Source organism: Erpetoichthys calabaricus, chromosome 4 (genome assembly GCF_900747795.2).
Source record: "Erpetoichthys calabaricus chromosome 4, fErpCal1.3, whole genome shotgun sequence".
Lineage (NCBI taxonomy): Eukaryota > Metazoa > Chordata > Cladistia > Polypteriformes > Polypteridae > Erpetoichthys > Erpetoichthys calabaricus.
In genome coordinates this window covers 145560443-145581056 of record NC_041397.2, presented here as the reverse complement: position 1 = coordinate 145581056, position 20614 = coordinate 145560443, and the positions used below count along the sequence as shown (strand labels likewise).

The 20614-nt window shown below is 40.5% G+C and overlaps 1 protein-coding gene across 1 annotated transcript in view; it reads right to left on the bottom strand.

Annotated features, from left to right (window-relative positions):
* tmprss15 (transmembrane serine protease 15) overlaps nt 1-20614 on the bottom strand; it is a 159572-nt gene that overhangs the window by 33520 nt on the left and 105438 nt on the right. The window contains exon 19 of the mRNA XM_051926620.1: nt 7341-7436. Within this exon, the coding sequence (XP_051782580.1) occupies nt 7341-7436 (96 nt within the window). The remainder of the gene's footprint in view (nt 1-7340; nt 7437-20614) is intronic.

Genomic DNA, 20614 nt, shown 5'->3' with positions numbered 1-20614 from the left:
CTTCCATCACACGCTTCAGCATCACCGAGACCAAGCATTAACAGCTGCTTTGGGGCTCCTAATTATACATTTTCTCCAAATATCTCTGCCCTTTTGCTGATGGAAAGGCAGCTGGCACTTAAGCATCTAACCCTGCTCATCCTGTGAAGCTCTTATAGACCACTACCTTGCCACCTCTGAAGAGCTACTGTATCTTCCAGCTATTGCAATATTTTCACACAACTCTAGTAAAGAGTGTGATTTGTAAAACCATCATGTTTTTACAATTTATTTTCAGGGAGCACTACTGCAACACTCCACTAATCTGGGCCTTAAGGCAGAGAGACCAGATGACACATAAAATCCCCTTAGAGTTTGCAAAAAAAAAAAAAAAAACCACTTAAAGGATTCTTAAGATATAAGTAAGATGCTCTGGTCTATTGAAACCAAGATTATACTGCTTGGGACAACACATCATGCCTATAGTAAACCAGGCACCTATCACCCCTGCAAAATACCATTCCAGAAATGGACCAAGCCAGCTTCAGCATTATGCTCTGTGGTTTGTTTTTCAGTGGCAGGAACTGGGACATTTATCGGGGTTGAGGGAGAGCAGAATGGCACAAAGTACAAAGATTTTCTTAATGAACAGCTGTTCCTAAGAGTTCTGGACCTCAGAATGGTCTGAAGGTTTACCTTTCAACATGACATTGACCCAAAGCACAAAGGATAAACAGCACAGGAGTGGCGTAGGGTCAGGTCTGTGAATGTTCTTGATTGGCCCAGCCAGAGCCCAGACTTGAATTTAATTGAACATCTCCAGAGAAAGACCTGAAAATAACTGTCTACCAACAGTCTCCCTCCAGTCTGACAGAGCTTGAGAGGATCTGTAGGGAAGAACGGTAGAAAATCTCTAAATGCCAATGTGTGAAGCTTTTCATGTCATTCCCAAGAAGATGTCATGGAATAATCACTGCCAAAAGTGCTTCAATTAAGTACTGTATTAGTATAAGTATTCTAAAACTTTGCTAAATAGATCTCACCATATTTAAAAAAAAAGTTTGAACAGATCCTCTAAGTGAGAGTTTTTTCCAGTTTCAAATAGTACAGAACATCAGTTACCAACTGACTTATAAAAAGTGGGTTTGGAACTCTTCCAGTTGAGCCTTTGTAGTCTTTATACTAGTAATGTGGTATAGACAATCAGAATCACTTTATCATTCTCCACATTAAGTCCATCTGAGAGTACACCAAACACAGCTATTAATCGGTTAGGGGTGAATGCAACATCAAGGCTGTCTGATAAGCATTGCAAAGATTTTTGCCCAGAATGATTTTAATTTGGTGCACTTCCAAAACATGTGCTCCAGTGAGGCTGGAGCTAGATTGCAACAATCGCAAGTTGTATCTTTCCCTGGATAGATATATGTGATCTATGGAAGATTTTAAGTTGAATGAGGGAATGCTTTGTGCATATGGAGCTAGAGAGTATTCTGTGCATGGCTGCCTTCCACTTCTTTTCTGAGATATTAAGTGAAAGATCCTTTTCCCACCTTACTCAAGGCTCTTTGAAAGGAAAAGACTTTAATATGTTTTTATATATTATTGAGATGCTGTCTGAGTCTTCAAGACTGATCAATATTTTTCCCGAATAGTAATGGGTGGGAGGTGTGGAAAATTGGGTAGGATGCTATTAGCAAAGTAGTGGACAAAATTGTGTTGATGGAAGTTAAATTTAAAGCATAATTGTTCATAAGATGCAAAGACATTACAGCAGCTATATACAAAATGTTTTAATCCCAGACATTTTCCAAATATTGAATACTGTATAGGTTTGAGAGGGTAGGAAAAGGTGATTATCATGTAAAGGTGCAAGCTTCTCTGCACTGAAGTACGTACTGTATTGGTTCCATATTCTGAGTGATTGATGGACAATTGGATTATTAGTATATTGATGACAATTTGTATTTACTGGGGCACGAAGCAGGGCATATAAAGAAGTAAAGCAAGATTGCGCCCTGTGTTGGCTGGGATTGGCTCCAGCAGACCCCCGTGACCCTGTGTTCGGATTCAGCAGGTTGGAAAATGGATGGATGGATGGATGGATGTATTCCTATTGCAGACCATACATGTGTATGTTTATCAATTTGTGTCGATGTCCAGGTCTTCATAGTTTCTATATTTGCCACCTGGTAATAAAATTGAAAGTTAGGTAGTGCCTTGTCACCTTCTGCTTTAGGTCTTTGTAGAGTTGCCTTTTAAATTTGTGGACATCTAGAATTCCAAATAAATAAGGTTATAACTGTGTCTAATTTCTTAAAGAATAGTTTGTTAATGTAGGGATACAATGAAATAGATAAAGAAGCTTGGGAAAGATGTTCATCTTGGCAGTACTGATTCTCCCTGCTAATGTGAGATGAAGGGTAGACTATCTGTTCATATCTTGTTTGATTTTTTCCACGGTGATAGCAAAATTTAGTTGAAAAAGACCTTTATATTTACTTATATAGAGTAGGTTTATCCATGCACATATAATTGGGCCAAACCCAAATTTGTGCAATGTGGTGAAGGTAGTCCCATTCAACCATGTCAAATGCTTTTTTCTGCGACCAAAGATAATAAGATCTCTGGTGTGTTAAATTTTATGGGATAGTATATTACAAAGGTGCCGAATATTTGAAGCTAAGTGTAGCCTTTAATAAATCCAGTTTGGTCTTGTGATATTACAGAATAAAGCACTTTCTCCTTCCTTCTAGTTAGAATTTTATAGAGTATCTTAACATCATTAGTCAGAAGTGAAATTGGTCTGCATGATGCACATTGCAATAAATCCTTATTTTTCTTTGGAAAGATGAAAATTAATGCTTTGCGAAAAGTTTGAGGTAGAATTTTGTTGCCTCTAGCCTCTGTAAATGTCACTAATAATAGTGGAACTAACTTATTTAAAGGTTTTTTTTTCTTTTTATAAAATTCTATTGGGTAGTCATCAGGGCCTGCTATACACTTGTTTTCTGATGGCTATTATATAGCATTAAATGTAGGAACTATCATTTTGAAATGCTCTGTGAATACAATTATTTTTTGAAATGCTCTGAGTTTGAATTAATGTGTTCAATTCTTCTTCTGTACAAGATAGCATGGGCTGATTAATTTAGCAACTTATTTTTGGAGGTACTACAATCCTGTAAAGAAGATAACCTCTTTGTAGGGACAGGGTCTCCAGGTATTTTCCTGAGAAGGCAATGTCCGGGAGATAGAAGGCAGACAGAAATGTAGTGTGGGATAGGTAAAGGTGAAAACCAGCACCATTGTCAGGAATAAGTGATCAAATATGAAGGCAAACAAAAAGCAAATATTAGGGAAAAAGAAAGTTCAAAATCGACACACAACCTATTGCTTATCTTATTTGAGAAATAAAGTTTATTTGAAATATCCACTGAGGGATGAAGCAACATGGCAGAACTACCATATTTATAGGGATATTTTACTGACATCACTAGAGCACTGCTTGTGGTGATGTGCTATATCTCTGAGCATCACATAAACAAAAGACAGCCAAAGCAAAATAAAAAATAAAGTACATCAAAGTAAATAAAAACAATTTGGGGCATGTATAAATAATTTCACTATGGTAAAAAATTAAAATAATACACAAAACAAATCAATATTATGTAACTGCCCAGATGAATACAATGATACTGTATCAATATCTTTTTAAATGTTGTAAGACTTAGGACATAACAGGACATGAATGATAAAAAGGACAAATTGTATTCCAAGTTATTTTTCTAATGTTCTAATGTGCTGTAGTTTAGATAGTAAAGTGAAAGTTGGTGTCTCAGATGTCCCAATTTCAGGCTATGCATCCTAGTTTGGCTAAGAAGATGTCTCATTTTTTCTGGGATGTCCACTTTCTATGCATCACATCCTGTTTTATGCCTGGCATGCTGGATTTAAACAAAATATCACATTTGTCCAGTTTTTAGGAGGCCAAAAAGTAAAAGGGGACCTCCATAACCCTAATGTTAATTACAGGTGCATTTTTACAAGGCACGTAAAACTCTGTGGGTAACCATATTCAATTTCATGTGTATTTCTATAAATGCTCCATGAAGGAACAATTTCAATTTCATTTGCAGTTTTTACAAGTCACATAAAATGTCACGGGAGAATTTCTCCCCATCATCTAGAGAGGTCTTTAATTTTATTTGCACCTAGCACATGATTAATGAGCTGTGTCTCAATTTGGGACCATAATAATTTGGTCAGTCCATACACAAGTGTCCCAGTTTGGGACTATGAAAATCTGGTCATATTAGTGTCTTACGAAAGTTACTTTAAGATGAATCTTTTCCTCATTTTAAATAATTTCATTGTGAAGAAACTTCTCCTTTAAAAGCTTTCAAATAGTGACAAGTAACAAACAGGATACACTGCTGTAATGGACAGTAAATGCTGAAGACAAACAGCTTATTTAGATATACTTTTAACTTGAAAATAATAAAAGACCAAAATCTTAATAAGCAAAATTAAAAAAAAAAGCTTTTAATACTTAGGGAATTCATTTAAAAATTAAATAAATCCTTTGGGACTTTAAAGAAGTAAACTTTAAAAAGTGTAAACGGGAAATTACAGCTGATATTAATCACTTTTGTAATACAAGGATCTGTAACAATCTGTTAGACTCTGGAATAAGTGCTTTGAATTTATCCTGTAGGATAAATAAACTAATATATAAAATAATGTAATATAGTATATAACGTTATTAAACTTGCTTATTCCAATTCAAAGGTTACAGTGTCAGGGGGCCAAGGACAGTAATACCAGACACAAGGCAAGAAGTTAGGAACCAGCCCTGGACATGGTACCAGTTCACTGCAACTTCCATTCATGTCTCTTTCACACAGGGACAACCTAGAATCAGAAGTTAATCTAACTCATATGTCTTTGGAGATATGTGAAGAAGAGTTTAATACATAGAGGAGGAGAAAAATAAATATGCAGATATAGGGAGATCAAGCAAATTCCACTGAGGATGAGACTGAAATCTAGGATACTGGATCGGTGAGGCAACTAACAATCACTGTATTACTGTCCTGTCAGTTTTCTCTTGACATGTATACTACTACAATAAAAAGGGACTATGCTTTAACACTAGAATTACCAGAGTCTACGAAAAAACTCGTAGATCCGGCCCACCTTAAAACCGTTCTCATCTCTCTTTTGTCTTCTAAATGTGCCGATTAAGACGAGCAGCGAGCAGCCGGCTATTCCATCCCCCACCATCGCAGAACGTTCACTAAGTTTACCCAGCTCATGCCTTGTTTGATTATCTGGGAGTGACTGAACTGCTGGAGTTTTACAGTGGAAATAATAGATCGTTATTTGGAACACATGCATTTTATGTGTGTTCCGTTTCTACAGTAATCTGTGTAAACACATTGTTAAAACAGAAACTTTTTCATATTGTAGTAATAAATGTTACAAAATGTAGGCATAAACTATAGAATGTGTGAAGCCTGACGTCCAAACATCAAATAAACACTTTCACAAAAGGTTCAAGGATGATATAACACCTTCCGTGGCGTAATGCTAAGATTTGCAAAATCATAGCACAGCAGCCTTGCTGTGTCTTAGAGACCTGAGTTTGATTCCCCACTCAGAAGAAAGTGTAAATTCACTCAGTATAAATTCACACCCGATCTGACGCTGTTCGTTTTCAAATAATATTGCATTACTTCGACGATGTTTTCTGATTGGTACTATTCGCGTCATAAAATGATTTCATCAAAACGTCACATATATTTGTCTCTTTCTTTTTTTAAAATGTGCGTTGATCACCGCCAGCATGTTGTAGCACACAGCAACTGGCCACCTGCTTGTTCTTGCGCGCACTGAATAAGACAGCGCTATATGCAATCATCAGATTCAAATGTTAACAGTTCACACACACGCAAGGATCGTCTTTCTTACATTTACAACGTGTGTACCTGTTACAATGTACTCACTTCTCTCTATGCTGTGGTTTCTATTACACACCTGAAAGAAAGACAATATATGTGTGTGGTGTTTTGAGATAATGAATAGAGCTGCAAATTACAGGTGCTTGTTCAGTGTAATAGGAACAATAGCACAGAGAGGTGTGTACACTGCAACAAGCACACATGTCGTAAATGTAGGAAGGGCGCTCCTTGTGTGAGCTATAGCGCGTCTTTATGTGAAAACAGCAGTGTCAGATGGGGAGTGTCTGATGATTGCACATAGCGCTGAAGTTACTGCTCTTTACTATACTTTCCTCTGCATGTCCTGGAGTACAAAAGAAACAGCATACAGCAACATGTGGGGACTGGCAAGATTGGGGAAAAAAAAACACGCGGTCGTATGTATCGTGATACACTGCAGAGCTATAGAGCATCTTTATGTGAAAACAGCAGTGTCAGAATGGGGTAGGGAAGGATCCTGAACGCAACTGAGAGAATGAAAAGTGAATAAAAAAAAAAACAAAAACAAAGCTAACCTTTACAAGTATCATAAATTACACCGGCTGTTACAGACTGAAATCAAATGTATCTTTTTATTCTAAAATGGTAAAAATAAGAGCAGTTCACTTCTCAAAAGGAAGCGGAGCAGGATCGAACTCGTGACCTCTTGATTCCCAGTCAGCAACTGACACTGTTGCGCCACGGTGGCAGTCATAGTAAATGAGTGTCAATGTCACACACTAAAGAGACTTTTTTTTCAGCAGTTATATTTTTGAATAAACGCGCACTTGTTCTGTTATATTTGTACCTTTCGTGAAAGTGTTTCTTTGATATTTGGACTTCAGATTTCATACATTATATAGTTTATGCCTACATTTTGTCATTTACTACTAGAATATGAAAAACGTTTCTGTTTTAAAAGTGTATTTACACAGATTACTGTAGAAACGGAACACACATGAAATGCGTGTGTTCCAAATAACGATCTATTATTTCCACTCTAAAACTCTACTTCACTCCCAGATAATCAATCAAGGCATGAGCTGGGAGAAGTTCGTGCACATTCTAAGTCGGTGGGGGGATGGAATAGCTGGCTGCTTGCAGCTTGTCTTTATCTGCATATTTAGAAGACAAAAGATGATGGTGGAAAGGTGCAAACGGATTTAAGAAGCGATTTAAGGTGGGACGGATCTACGAGTTTTTTCGTAGGCTCTGGTAATTCTAGTGTTAATAAATCCTGGATTTTTATATTTGTTAATGTGCTTTAACAGTGTCAAAGCTGTTTCATATTAAGTGAGAACATTTAAAACTCAAATAAATTAAGAAGATCTGACTACTTTTATTTTAAGGCAAGTTTATTAAAATTGAAATTGTCTATACCTTGTTTCAACTTGGAGGGTTCCATTTTTTCTTTGTGTTATTGTTACAAACTGAGTGTTGTTCTGAAATGATGGAGCCAATGTTGCTTGTCCAGCCCTGAAAACATAAAAGAACACAATGTTCAGGAATTATATTTCTGTACATTATTAACCTTAAATTCTTTTTAAATTTATTCTTAAATTCTAAATTCTTTGACTCAGGCACCGCCACGAGTGGCAGCCTTTCCAGCAGCTCCGTGTGCAACTTTATATTTCTGCCTTTTTCTCTATTTCACTGATCACTCCTACCACTTTCTTTTATGTGGACTCGTTCCCTGGACACTTTTTACTACTTTTTACTACTTAGACATGGATTTTTACACACCGAGACTCGTCTATTCAGGTAGTCAACTTCAAGCACTGAGAACAAAGGCCCGTGCCGGTGTGGTTCCCTATTTACCCGACGACGTAAGAAGGTCGTATCGTGGCAGCAGAGCCAGCGCTAAGCTAAAGGGTAAGTAGTGAAGAAGACATATTTAGAATTAAGGTGCTTCAGTTTTTCCAAATAATAAAGTATGGTGCTAATAGAACCATAAGAAACATGTCATTTATAAATAAGGAGGTATTAAGCTAACTGAACAAATGTAATCTAATACAGACACTAAGCTGTAAGAGTGTTTTCCTGTATGACAAATATACTAAACTAACTTTTAAGGTAGCTTTTAATATTGTATAACCAATTATTACGTGGGATGATCATTATGTGCGAAATGTAAGCTATAACAAGATTCTTAAATTGTAACTGCCACATAGCCGTTGAAGTATTGTAATCCTGAAGGTACAGAAAGAATGAGGAAGTGAGTATTGTCTAAATCTGCTTAGGTTGCACTCATCCTGCTTAGGTTGCACTCATGCTGGGAGATCGCTGCAGTTGCTCTTGTGTGTGTTGATGCTCACAAGGGCTATTGCTTAAGACTGAATGTGCTAATAACTCTTTTAACTGTTAGAAACACTGTGTGTGCTCCTGTATGTTCAAATCCAGGGTGTGACCACCTGCTATAATGACCTGCTTGAACTCAAATTGTACTGCCATACTTCCTCTTTTTGTTTAGTAAACAAACTACTATAAAACTGAGCTAACTCCCATCCTTGGTTAGGCTATCTGATCTAACTGTCAGTGGAACTGGCTGACAGGGGCTGCAAGCCTCCTCTCACCAAGAATAAAGAAATTGCTTTTTTACTTTTTTATTGGTGTCTGCCTACTGTTGTCTCGACTTTCGTCCACAGTAGCTAGCAAGGAAGTGGCGATACAAGCCTTCTGTGCCTTCTGTGATCCTGGGAAATGTGAACTCACTATCAAATAAGATCGACGAACTGGCTGCGCTGGTGAAAAATGTCAGGACCTACAGAGAATGCAGTTTGTTGTGTTTTTGTGAAACATGGCTAAAAACTAACATCCCAGATGCTAACGTGGATCTACCCAGGTTTAGCACAGTTAGAGCGGACAGAGACGCAAATATCAGCGGGAAGATGAAAGGAGGAGGACTCGCTCTCTATGTTAATACAAGGTGGTGCAACTCTGGACATGTAAACGTCAAAATCTCCACTTGCTGCAGCGACATCGAACTGTTGGCCATAAGTCTACGTCCCTATTACTTGCCCAGAGAGTTTGGACACGTCATTGTTGTTATTGTTTACATCCCTCCTCGGGCGGACGTGGAGAAAGCATGTGACATTATCCACCCCGCTGTTGCTAAACTACAAACAAAGCACCCCAAGGCGCTTGTGCTGATCTCTGGAGATTTTAACCATGTGACGCTGGACAAAACATTACCTGCCTTCTACCAGTATGTGCATTGCAACACCCGGGGAAATAGGACTATTGACCTACTGTATGCAAACGTTAAAGACGTATACAACGCCACCCCGCTGCCTGCGCTTGGGAAAGCAGATCATAACCTGGTTCTGCTTCAGCCTCACTACAAACCAAGAATGAGGGAGCTACCTACAACCACACGCTCAATCAGGAAGTGGTCCCCTGAGGCAGAGCAGGCTCTGAGAGACTGTTTTGGAACTACGGACTGGGATATCCTGCAGGGATCATATAGTGAGAACATTGAGGAAGTTGTTGACTGCACTACTGACTACATCAACTTCTGTATGGACATTGTAGTTCCAGTAAGAACTGTACGCTGCTATGCTAACAACAAGCCATGGATTACAAGTGACATCAAGGGCCTTTTGAACCAGAAGAAAAGGGCTTTTAAAGGCGGTGATCAGCATGAGCTCAAGCACGTGCAGAAGGAACTCCGAGTCCAGCTCAGGGCGGCAAAGGAGCAGTACAGGAGAAATCTGCAGCAGAAGTTGCAGAATAACAGTATGAAGGAAGTGTGGGATGGGATGAAGATCATCACTGGCTGCAGCTCAAAGCGGGGTGCTACCATTGAGAGAGACGTGGAGAGAGCAAGCCTGATGAACAACTTCTTTAACAGGTTTGACCACCCTAACCCACTCTCACCTCAGAGTACTGCACCCTCAACCCATCCTTCTGCTGATACCAGCATAGGAGAGAGTTTCCCCCCACCCACAATTACAGCAGCCCAGGTAAGCAGACAGCTGAGGAGACTTTGTGCCAGCAAAGCAGTGGGTCCAGTATCGCCATGACTGCTGAAAGCCTGTGTGTTGGAGCTGGGAAGTCCTCTATAGCATATCTTCAACCTCAGCCTGGAACAGGGGAGAGTCCCAAGGCTTTGGAAAACATCTTGCATCACCCCAGTCCCAAAGGTATTACGTCCTAGTGAGTTGAATGACTTCAGGCCTGTCGCCCTGACATCACATGTGATGAAGACCATGGAGTGGCTGCTGCTTCACCACCTGAGGCCACAGGTCTGCCACGCCCTCGACCCTCTGCAGTTTGCATACCAGGAGAAGGTGGAAGCGGAGGATGCCTTCATCTACTTGCTACACCGATCCTTCTCCCACTTGGACAGAGGCGGTGGTGCAGTAAGAATTATGTTTCTGGACCTCTCTAGCGCCTTCAACACCATCCAACCTCTGCTCCTTAGGGACAAGCTGACAGAGATGGGAATAGATTCATACCTGGTGGCATGGATCGTGGACTATCTTACAGACAGACCTCAGTATGTGCGTCTCGGGAACTGGAGGTCTGACATTGTGGTCAGCAGCACAGGAGCGCCGCAGGGGACTATACTTTCTCCTGTCCTCTTCAGCCTATATACATCAGACTTCCAATACAACTCGGAGTCCTGCCACGTGCAAAAGTTCGCTGACGACACTGCTATCGTGGGCTGCATCAGGAGTGGGCAGGAGGAGGAGTATAGGAACCTAATCAAGGACTTTGTTAAATGGTGCGATTCAAACCACCTACAACTGAACACCAGGAAAACCGAGGAGCTGAAGGTGGATTTTAGGAGGACCAGGGCCCTCATGGACATCGTGATCATTAGAGGGGACTGTGTGCAGATTATGCAGTCCTATAAATACCTGGGAGTGCAGCTGGATGATGAATTGGACTGGACTGCCAATTCTGATGCTCTGTGCAAGAGAGGACAGAGCCGACTATACTTCCTTAGAAGGCTGGCATCCGTCAACATCTGCAATAAGATGCTGCAGATGTTCTATCAGACGGTCATTGCAAGCGCCCTCTTCTACGCGGTGGTGTGCTGGGGAGGCAGCATAAAAAAGAGGGACAACTCACGCCTGGACAAACTGGTGAGGAAGGCAGGCTCTATTGTAGGCATGGAGCTGGACAGTTTGACATCTGTGACAGAGCGACGGGCGCTCAACAGGCACCTGTCAATCATGGAGAATCCACTGCATCCACTGAACAGTATCATCTCCAGACAGAGGAGCAGCTTCAGCGACAGACTGCTGTCACTGTCCTGCTCCACTGACAGACTGAGGAGATTGTTCCTCCCCTACACTATACGACTCTTCAATTCCACCCGGGGAGGTAAACGTTAACATTATACAAAGTTACTGTCTGTATACCTGCATTGTTATCACTCTTTAATTTAATATTGTTTTTTATCAGTATTCTGCTGCTGGAGTATATGAATTTCCCCTTGGGATTAATAAAGTATCTATCTATCTAAATCAATATTAAAATGCTGTGGTTTTTAATATAGTGCATCTTCTGTCACTCTTAATATGGCACATAAAGAAAATACATAAAAACACACAAAGTCTACATTTGTTTTGGTTTTTCTTGGATTTTCTAGGATTATGATAGCTCTGTGTTTCCTGTGATAGGTTTCAGGCACAGCCCTCAGAAAAGAGATACGGGTGTAGATCCAGAACAACGTGGAAAGATCATAAGTCTGAATTTTGACAGGAACCAGCCATTCGGAGTAACAAAGCAAGGTCCCTAAATTTTTTACTTATTTCATAAAACTTAAAATTGTTGTTAAACTTTAATCAGCTTTAATAGGTGCCCCTGTGTTCTTATTTTAAGAACAGATTTGAAAGTGTTTTAAACAGCTGGGATCCACTGTACTAATTCTCTTCAAGGCTTTAAACGTATAACCTCTTAAGATCCATTTTTTTTTAAACTGAATAAGTTCAATTTCTTTAATCTTAGAGAGCAAACCCCAGTCCAGACCCCAAATGCTTAAGAAAATATAGAAGTAGATCTTTTCTGTTGAAAATGTCGAATGATATAACCCCCAACTCCCCCACACCCTTCTCCACTGCCTTGTAATTCAATCATTCCCAAAATCCATGTTTAGTTGCTCTGGTGTTGTGATCATTTATTTGCCAAGTACAGTGGAACCTCGGTTCACAAATGTTTTGGTACACGTACAATTCGGTTTATGACCAAAAAGTTCGCCAAACTTTTGCCTCGGTTCACGACCACACACTCGGTACACAAACAAGCCAGTTTCCCTTTCGGTTTGTGCGCGCTGATGATTTCCGCACGTGTTACATTGTTCTCGGTCAGATATGCGTGCTTGCACGTGCGCGTGTGCTTTCGCTGTGAACTCTTTGTGCTGTATTTCATTTCCCTTCCGGTTCGTATGCGCCGATTACTGTATTTAAGCACATGTTCAGCCTCTCCCTGTTCATTGTTCTCAGTCAGACGTGCGTGCTTTACCTGTGAACTCTTTGTGCTCTGCAGTATTTCGTGTGCTTTTGCAGTTAACCATGGCTTCTAAGCAAGTGAAGAGCGGTGAGAAGAAAGTTTTGCAGAAAATTGAAATCGATGTAAAGAAAGAAATTATTGAAAAGTATGAACGTGGCGTTCGTGTTACTGTTCTTGCCGCCGAGTACAAGAAGTCAAAACCTACGATTTCGACTATTCTAAAGCAGAAAGAATCTATTAAAGCAGCTGATGTTGCAAAAGGAGTTACAGCGTTAACCAGGCAGATGCCTCAAGTGCTGGAAGATGTGGAAAAACTGTTTACCAGTTTACTCATTTACCAATTTGAGAACCCTCGTGCTTTCAAGCAGCACAATGTAAACAAAGCCAGACTGCCAGTGATGTGGAGGGCAAACATGAAGGGTTGGGTCACAAGGACTTTATTTTTGGTATGGCTGCACAAGGCTTTCGCTCCCACCAGCTAAACAACTAAAAACACCAGAAACCCAAGAAATCACAATAGAGAAAACACCTGAAGGAAAACATCCCTCCATCGCAGAGCCAGACTCTTCCTCAAAACTGTAAGTGTTTATACAGCAATCGGTTACAAGGCTATAGCGCGAACTCCTGTAAATGTTACTTTCTTGGTTGCTTGTGGTTGGTTTTTAAATAAAGTTCAGATTTGTTCAAATGTTCCTTTTTGTTTCCCCCTGTGCTTAAAATTCATTAAAAGAAAGTGTTTATACAGCGATTGGTTGCAAGGCTATAGCACGAACTGCTGCAATGTTACAGAGAGAGAGAGAGAGCGTCCTCGCGTGCTGCTGAGAGAGAGAGAGAGACGGCACGTGCAGCTGAGAGCGAGCGAGCCTGCTCGTGCAGCTGAGCAGGGAGCCTGGGTGTTTGTGTCAGTGTTATTCAATGTTTTTACATTAGTTTACTATTACACTGTGCATTCTATGGAGTAATTAGCTATATTTGTGCTTAAAAATCTTTAAAAAAATATATTTACATACAGTTTGTACGGTCTGGAATGGATTAATTGTATTTACATACAATCCTATGGGGGAAATTGGTTCGGTTCACGACCAAATCGGTTTACGACCATCGGTTTGGAACGAATTATGGTCGTGAACCGAGGTTCCACTGTATTTGTGTGTCCAAGTTGCTAATTAGTATGGCAACAAGAATTAAAAATACACTTGCTTCCTCTTTAGAAGTACTGCTTCTGCTCAATTTTTCATGGTTCAGCAGATATGCATTTACAGAATTTTTGTTTTGAAATATCTATCCATTTACCAACTTGCTTAGTCCAATTCATGGTCATACAGATTGGGATCTTGGAATTATCAGGTGCACATTTTCATTCTGCTAATAAGTAATTGTTATCAATTAGTGAACTGGTTTTCTTACCAATGTCATCCTGCTCATAATTAAAAGCATCCTAAACCTTAATCATGTACCAATGGAAAAAGACAATGAGTACTAGAGTTTTGAGGTAACAATGCTATTTTTGTCATTTTGTCACTCATAAATAAATAATTGTCAAATCAATCAATCATTAGTTACTATTTAATACAAATGACATATTAAAACTAACTGTATATGCAAATGATGGTCCAAAAAGAATGTATTTTTTCACCCACAGAATTCAGTAAAAAATATTCTGGTCCAATTCTGCCATCTGGTGTAAATTTGCAAAACTGCCATAGATTTATTCAGAAACTACCAATGTATAAACAAATTGCCTTTTGCTTCTGTTTATACATGTTTGTAACACTCAAAATAATATATAATCCATCCATCCATTTTCCAACCCGCTGAACCAATCCCATGCAGGGCGCCAACCCACACAGGACACACACACCAAGCACACGCTAGGGACAATTTAGGATCACCAATGCACCTAACCTGCATGTCTTTGGACTGTGAGAGAAAACCGGAGTACCCGGAGAAAACCCACGCAGACACAGGGAGAACATGCAAACTCCACGCAGGGAGGACCTGGGAAGCAAACCCAGGTCTCCTAACTGCGAGGCAGCAACACTACCACTGTGCCACCGTGCCGCCCCAATATATAATAAAACATATATTTTGTTATAAGTTGGAAAAATATTTTACCAAGTGTCAACATAAAAAGTAATGTATCTGTAAATTAGAATAAGCTGTCACACTCGTGTGAATGGAACACAACTTCAAAGCTTATTCTATGGTAATTCCACCCCGAGCGGAGGGTTGAAGTTGTTATTTAATGCCTCTCCTTTCCTTCCACCCGCAGACTAGAAGATCATTGACTTGAAGCCTGCTGACATCACCTCCGGTTCTGAAGACCTAAAATCCACTTCTTCCTGCCAGGACTCCTCAAACAGGGCATCACCACCAAAACTTGTTCGTCATGAAAATGTCACTAAACAGCCTGGCTGTTTATTTTGCAAAACCTTTTTTATCCCTCCTAAAGTTCCAAATTATGTAGGGTTCACCATTTGGTGCTCCAGTGTTTCGTCTTGTCTGCTTCTTTCTGTAGTCACAAACCATATTATAATGTTTAACTAGTTAATTGTATTTAGATAGATAGATAGATAGATAGATAGATAGATAGATAGATAGATAGATAGATAGATAGATAGATAGATAGATAGATAGATAGATAGATAGATAGATAGATAGATAGATAGATAGATAGATAGATAGATATTGTCATTGTCACAAAGGAACAATGAAACTGAAGATGCAGTTGACTCAGTGTGAGGCATCAGAATTAAAAAGACAAGAAGAGAGAAAATACAGTAATAACAAACTGAATAGTAATAAAAGTACTTTACAAAATATATACAGAATTGCACTTGTTATATATACAAATTTCACTGGTTGACTTAAGGTCTATATTGCTCATTGGGAGAATGATATGGAGCAGTTTTATTCTGAGTTCAGGGCCATGATTGCTTTTGGATAAAAGCTGTTTTTAAGGCTGTTTGTGCTGGTTTTCATTGCTCTGTATCTCTTGCCTGATGGCAAAAGCTAGAAAAGGCAATGACCGGGATGTGATGAATCCTGTGAAATGTCTATTGCTTTTTTGCGGCATCAGGAGGTGTAGATTTGTTCCACAGCGGGGAGGGTACAACCAATTGTTCTCTCCGCTGTGCTGACGACCCTGTGGAGCACTTTCCTTTCTGAGGAAGTGCAGCTGCCGTACCACACACACAGTCCGTACTTGAGCACACTCTCGATGGAACAATGATAAAAGGCAAGGAGCAGATTTTTGGGGAGATGGTTCTTTCTGAGGATTCTCAGAAAATAGTCTCCTTCTTCAGCAGCTCCTTGGTGTTGGCGCTCCAGGTCAAATCATCCTCCAGCTCAATGCCCAGAAACCTGAACACCGGGACCCTCTTCACACAGGCCCCGCCAGTGATGAGTGGCTGGATGTCAGTTTGGTTTTTTCTAAAGTTAATAACAAGCTCCTTCGTTTTTGAGGTGTTGAGGAGCAGGTTATTGACTCTGCACCACTCTGACAGGCGCTCCACCTCGTCCCCGTATGCCAGCTCACCCTCCTTGCCCGAGATGAGTCCGACCACCATTGTGTCATCTGCAAACTTTATGATCTTGTTGCTATGGTGAGTGGGGACACAGTCATATGTGTAGAGGGTGTAGAGGAGCGGGCTGAGCACACAACCCTGCGGCGTCCCGGTGTTGAGGCTGAGAGCAGTGGAGGTGTGGGGACCCAGTCTGACCCTCTGGAAGCAACCAGACAGGAAGTCCAGTATCCAACTGCACGTGAGTGATGGAATTCCCAGATCTACCAGTTTCGACACCAGTCATTGTGGGAGGATAGTATTAAAACGCCGAGCTGAAGTCCACAAGGAGCAGTCTGGCATAACTCCTCTGCTGCTCTAGGTGGGTCAGGGCAGCATGAAGGGCTGTGGCCACAGCGTCCTCCGTGGATCTCTTTGCTTTGGAAGCAAATTGAAAAGGGTCCAGGTCTGCTGGCAGGCAGGTGATGATATGACTCCGCACCAGTTTCTCAAAGCACTTCATGATGACAGATGTGAGTGACACTGGGCGGAAATCATTCAGACTGTTGGTGATGGATTTTTTCGGCAGCAGAACAATGATTGAGGACTTGAGGCAGGATGGGACAGTGGCTTGGGACAGGGAGTGGTTGAAAATCCTAGTGAAGATCCCGGCCAGTTAATCTACACAGTCTTTCAGCACCCATCCAGCCACAGCGTCGGGTCCTGCAGCCTTCCTCGGGTTCAACTTCCTCATCACCCGCCTCACCTCACACTCTTCCACCATGAGTATGTTGCTGTTATGAACAGGCGGCTGTGATGGAGCTGCTGTTGGTGTCGCCTCAAAGTGGGCAAAGAAGATGTTCAGCTCCTCTGCCAGAGAAGCGTCTCCCTCAGCGGCCAAGGAGTTGCTGGATTTGTAGCAGGTGATGTGCTAGACACTCTGCCACACCTGCCTGGTGGTGCTGCTCCTCAGATGGTCCTCTATCCTTCTTCTGTACGCTGCCTTGGCCTCTCGGATGTCTCTCTTCAGGTTCGCTCTGGCTACAATGTAAAGAGCCCCATCCCCAGACCTGAAAGCAGTATTCCTGGCTTTCAGCAGACTCTGGACATACCTCGTCATCCAGTACTTCCTGTTAGGATAAATCCTTATGCATCTGTCCCTGGTGACATTGTCTGTGCAGAACCTGATGTAATCCAGGACTGACGTAGTGTGGTTCCCCAGGTTTTGGTGTTCGAAAACCTCCCAATTGGTTCTCTGGAAGCAGTCCTGCAACTGTTAGTAGGCCTCCTCGGGCCATATGGTAACAGTCCTGGTCATAGTGGGAGCTTGTTTCCTGAGGGGGGTATATTCAGGGATCAGAAGCAGGGACATGTGATCAGACTGGCCAAGGTGTGCTAGGGGTTTAGGCCTGTCTGATGTTTGTGTAAATTTACATCAGCTGTTACAGACTCAAATCAAATGTATGTTTTTATTCTAAGATAGTAAGAATAAGAGCAGCTCACTTCCAGAGTCGTCCAGAGTCGAACCTGTGAAGTTTGGATTACCAATCAACAGTTGTTACCATTGCACCACCGAAGCGATCGTATCAAAGGGGTGTGAATGTTGCACCCTAATGTGGGTTCTTTTTCTGCAGTTATATTCTTGAATATAAGCGCATTTGTTCTGCTATATTTGTACCTTTTGTGAAAAGTGTTTATTTGATATTTGGACTTCAGGCTTCACACATTAAAAACTTCATGTCTACATTTTGTCAATTATTACTAAAACATGAAAAACGTTTCTGTTTTAACGATGTGTTTATATAGATTGTTGTAGACACGGAACACACATGAAATGCATGTGTTCCAAATAACCACATAGTATTTATAAAAGGTGTCATTTTGCTAGACTTCTCACTCTATACAACTTTAAGCAACTGGCACGCAGGTAAACAGACTTGAGCTGAGAAAACTGTGCGGCAGTGGGGGGATGTGATAGCAGGCTGCTTGCTGCTTATCGACACATATATAGGACAAAAGACGCTGATGGAGAGGTGAGAAGCGATTTAAGGTGGGACGGATCTATGAGTTTTTTCATAGGCTCTGGTAATTCTAGTGTTTAGCCACGTCTCCGTGATCAGCAGGATGCAGCAGTCCCTGAGGATCTTTTCCATTGCAATCCGGAGCTTCCTAACCCTAACCCTAATTTAGTAAGATATGACACTATTTAAGGCCTAAGAGTTAAGGTGTTGACTAAGAACAATCAATAGTATGGTAGTTAAAGATGGGTATTAATAGTAAAGGATGACACTTTTTCAACAGCTACATTTTAATATATGGTAACAATGATACCAGGTAAAAGAAAAGAATTATCTGTGACCAAATTGCATCCACATAAGAGAACTTCAGTATTGTTTTGTTTGTGACATAACTTTCTACAAATATTGACAAATACAGTAAATAAAATTGTCTTGATTTATATTGTTGGGTTAAAATAACTTAAATGATCGATAAAATCTCATACTTTAAAAACAAAATGAATAATTAATCATTTTTATCACACAAGTAATAATAATAACAACAACAACTGATAGAAGAAATATGCTGCTTGTGGAAAATGGACAAGATGATCACTGTACCTTGCTGTATACACCCCAGGTGTCACCCTACATACTCTACACAAAAGTCTACAGATATTACATACAAACCAAATCACATATTTAAAATGACAGAAAGCTGCCATTTTAAACGCGCATGTCACATTGTAAGGAAACAAACACAATTCCATAAAACTTATCATTTGCACATCACATAAAACTGCCCTATGTCTTGGCCCATGCCTGAAATACAAGAGGATTATCCCAGAAAATACTTTGAATGATGACAAAAATGATAATATATTTTATATATAACATGCCTCTTACAGCCCAAGGAAGCAGTATAAAGCATAGCAAAATATGTTAAAATTCATAAGGACAGTAGAAAAGAATAAAAAAACGCTATACAGTACGTAAGATTTAACAAATAGATACATCAGTTTTTAAAAACTGGCGACTTCATAGAGCTTCTGAGAAAGAACATTCCACCGGGTTGGAGCTGAGAAACAGATTGCTTTCACCCATAGTTCTCTTCCTAGTACTAGGATTGATAAATATGGAGTTGGCAAGCAGGCTAATACAGGTGTAAAAGATCAGAGAAAGCTTGGTCGTTTAAGGCTTTGAAAGCTAAAAGAAGTATGTTATAGTGAATACTAGATTCAATGGGGACCCAATGTAGTTCCCTCAAATTTGGCATAGAATGTTCTCAGGGCTTGGTGTAAGCGAGACGCTAGCAGCAGAGTGCTGCCATGTCTCATAATTTTGACAGAATTGCAAATGATAAAGTCACTAATAACTTCAGCCTTCTCGTTTAAAGAACAGGCATTAAGCAGAGTGATTTTAATTCAACTGAAATTGCAGATCGGCAAAGCTCGGTCAATCATTTCAGCACACAACGGCACAGGTAGTAATACTGTATTATTTACTCCATAGCAATAGAGGTAACATGCATTTTGCACACTTTCTGCCAATACCAATGGTTTGAAAAGATGACTGGAATGAAACAAGACAACAATGTTTTCATTAAGTGAAATCTGCTCCACTCCTCTGTGGATAACAATGCTAAGATACCAGTATTGATGCAGCACCAGAGGATAAAATTGGCATCTTGTCCTCCCTCCAACAGAGAAAATCCTCAGAGGAATATTTAAGCACTTCCATAAGACAGAAAGGTAGAAGTACCTGCTGAACTGGAGTATACTCCAGTAGAAATGTTAGTAGAAATTAAAGGGAATTTATAATAGTGTGTGGACTTTTTTTCTTTTGTCTACCATTATCTAACCACAAGTTTCAATCACATATACTGAATAAAAAAATGTGAGGTTTCTAAACTCTTTTGGGAATCCCCCCAATAGGACGACACACTGAAGAGCATCCCGAAGCGCGATCGCCGAGTCTGTGGAAGACTGCTTATCTGTTGCCAGGGCAACCGCAGGCTGACAGCGCTGCAGCGGCTTGCAGTGGAAGCAAATCTGAGTCGATCGCAGTCGCGCTATAGGTGCCTGTCGTTGATGGGTGATGCAAGGAACATTATAAATGCAGGGAACTGTATTACTTGGCCATTAACCTGGCCATGACCCTGCCTGACTGCTGAGTCTGTGTATAGGAGAGTGGTAGATCCCTCTACAATAAATAACTGTGCTGTTCCTGTTTCATGTTGAATAAAGCTGGTTTTGCTAAAGTACTGAGACTCAGCCTTGAGTTTTGGGGAGCAAGACAGTGCCTCACGCGTCACAAAAGATTGTTTTTCAAACTGTTTTTTTATTCCATCAATCATTTTTTCCATCACTGAATTGGACAGGAGCCACAGTCCATCCCAACACACCCAGAAGCACACACCCATATTCACTCACAATGGGCCAGTTTAAGAACCATAAATAGCCAAACCAAGCTCTTTTGATTTGTGGAAAAATGCAGGAGTCCAAGAATGAAATCCACTTGAGCAGTCGAGAGGTGCCCCAACTAAGAGTTAACCTACTGTTCAAGCAATAGGAGGTGGCAACACTACCTGCTAACTAACCAACCACTGCAATTCTTCTTCAACACCTGATACTGATCTTTATTTAAAGATACAAATGTATATGTGTTTAATTTGTTTTTCCCCAAATAGTCAAAG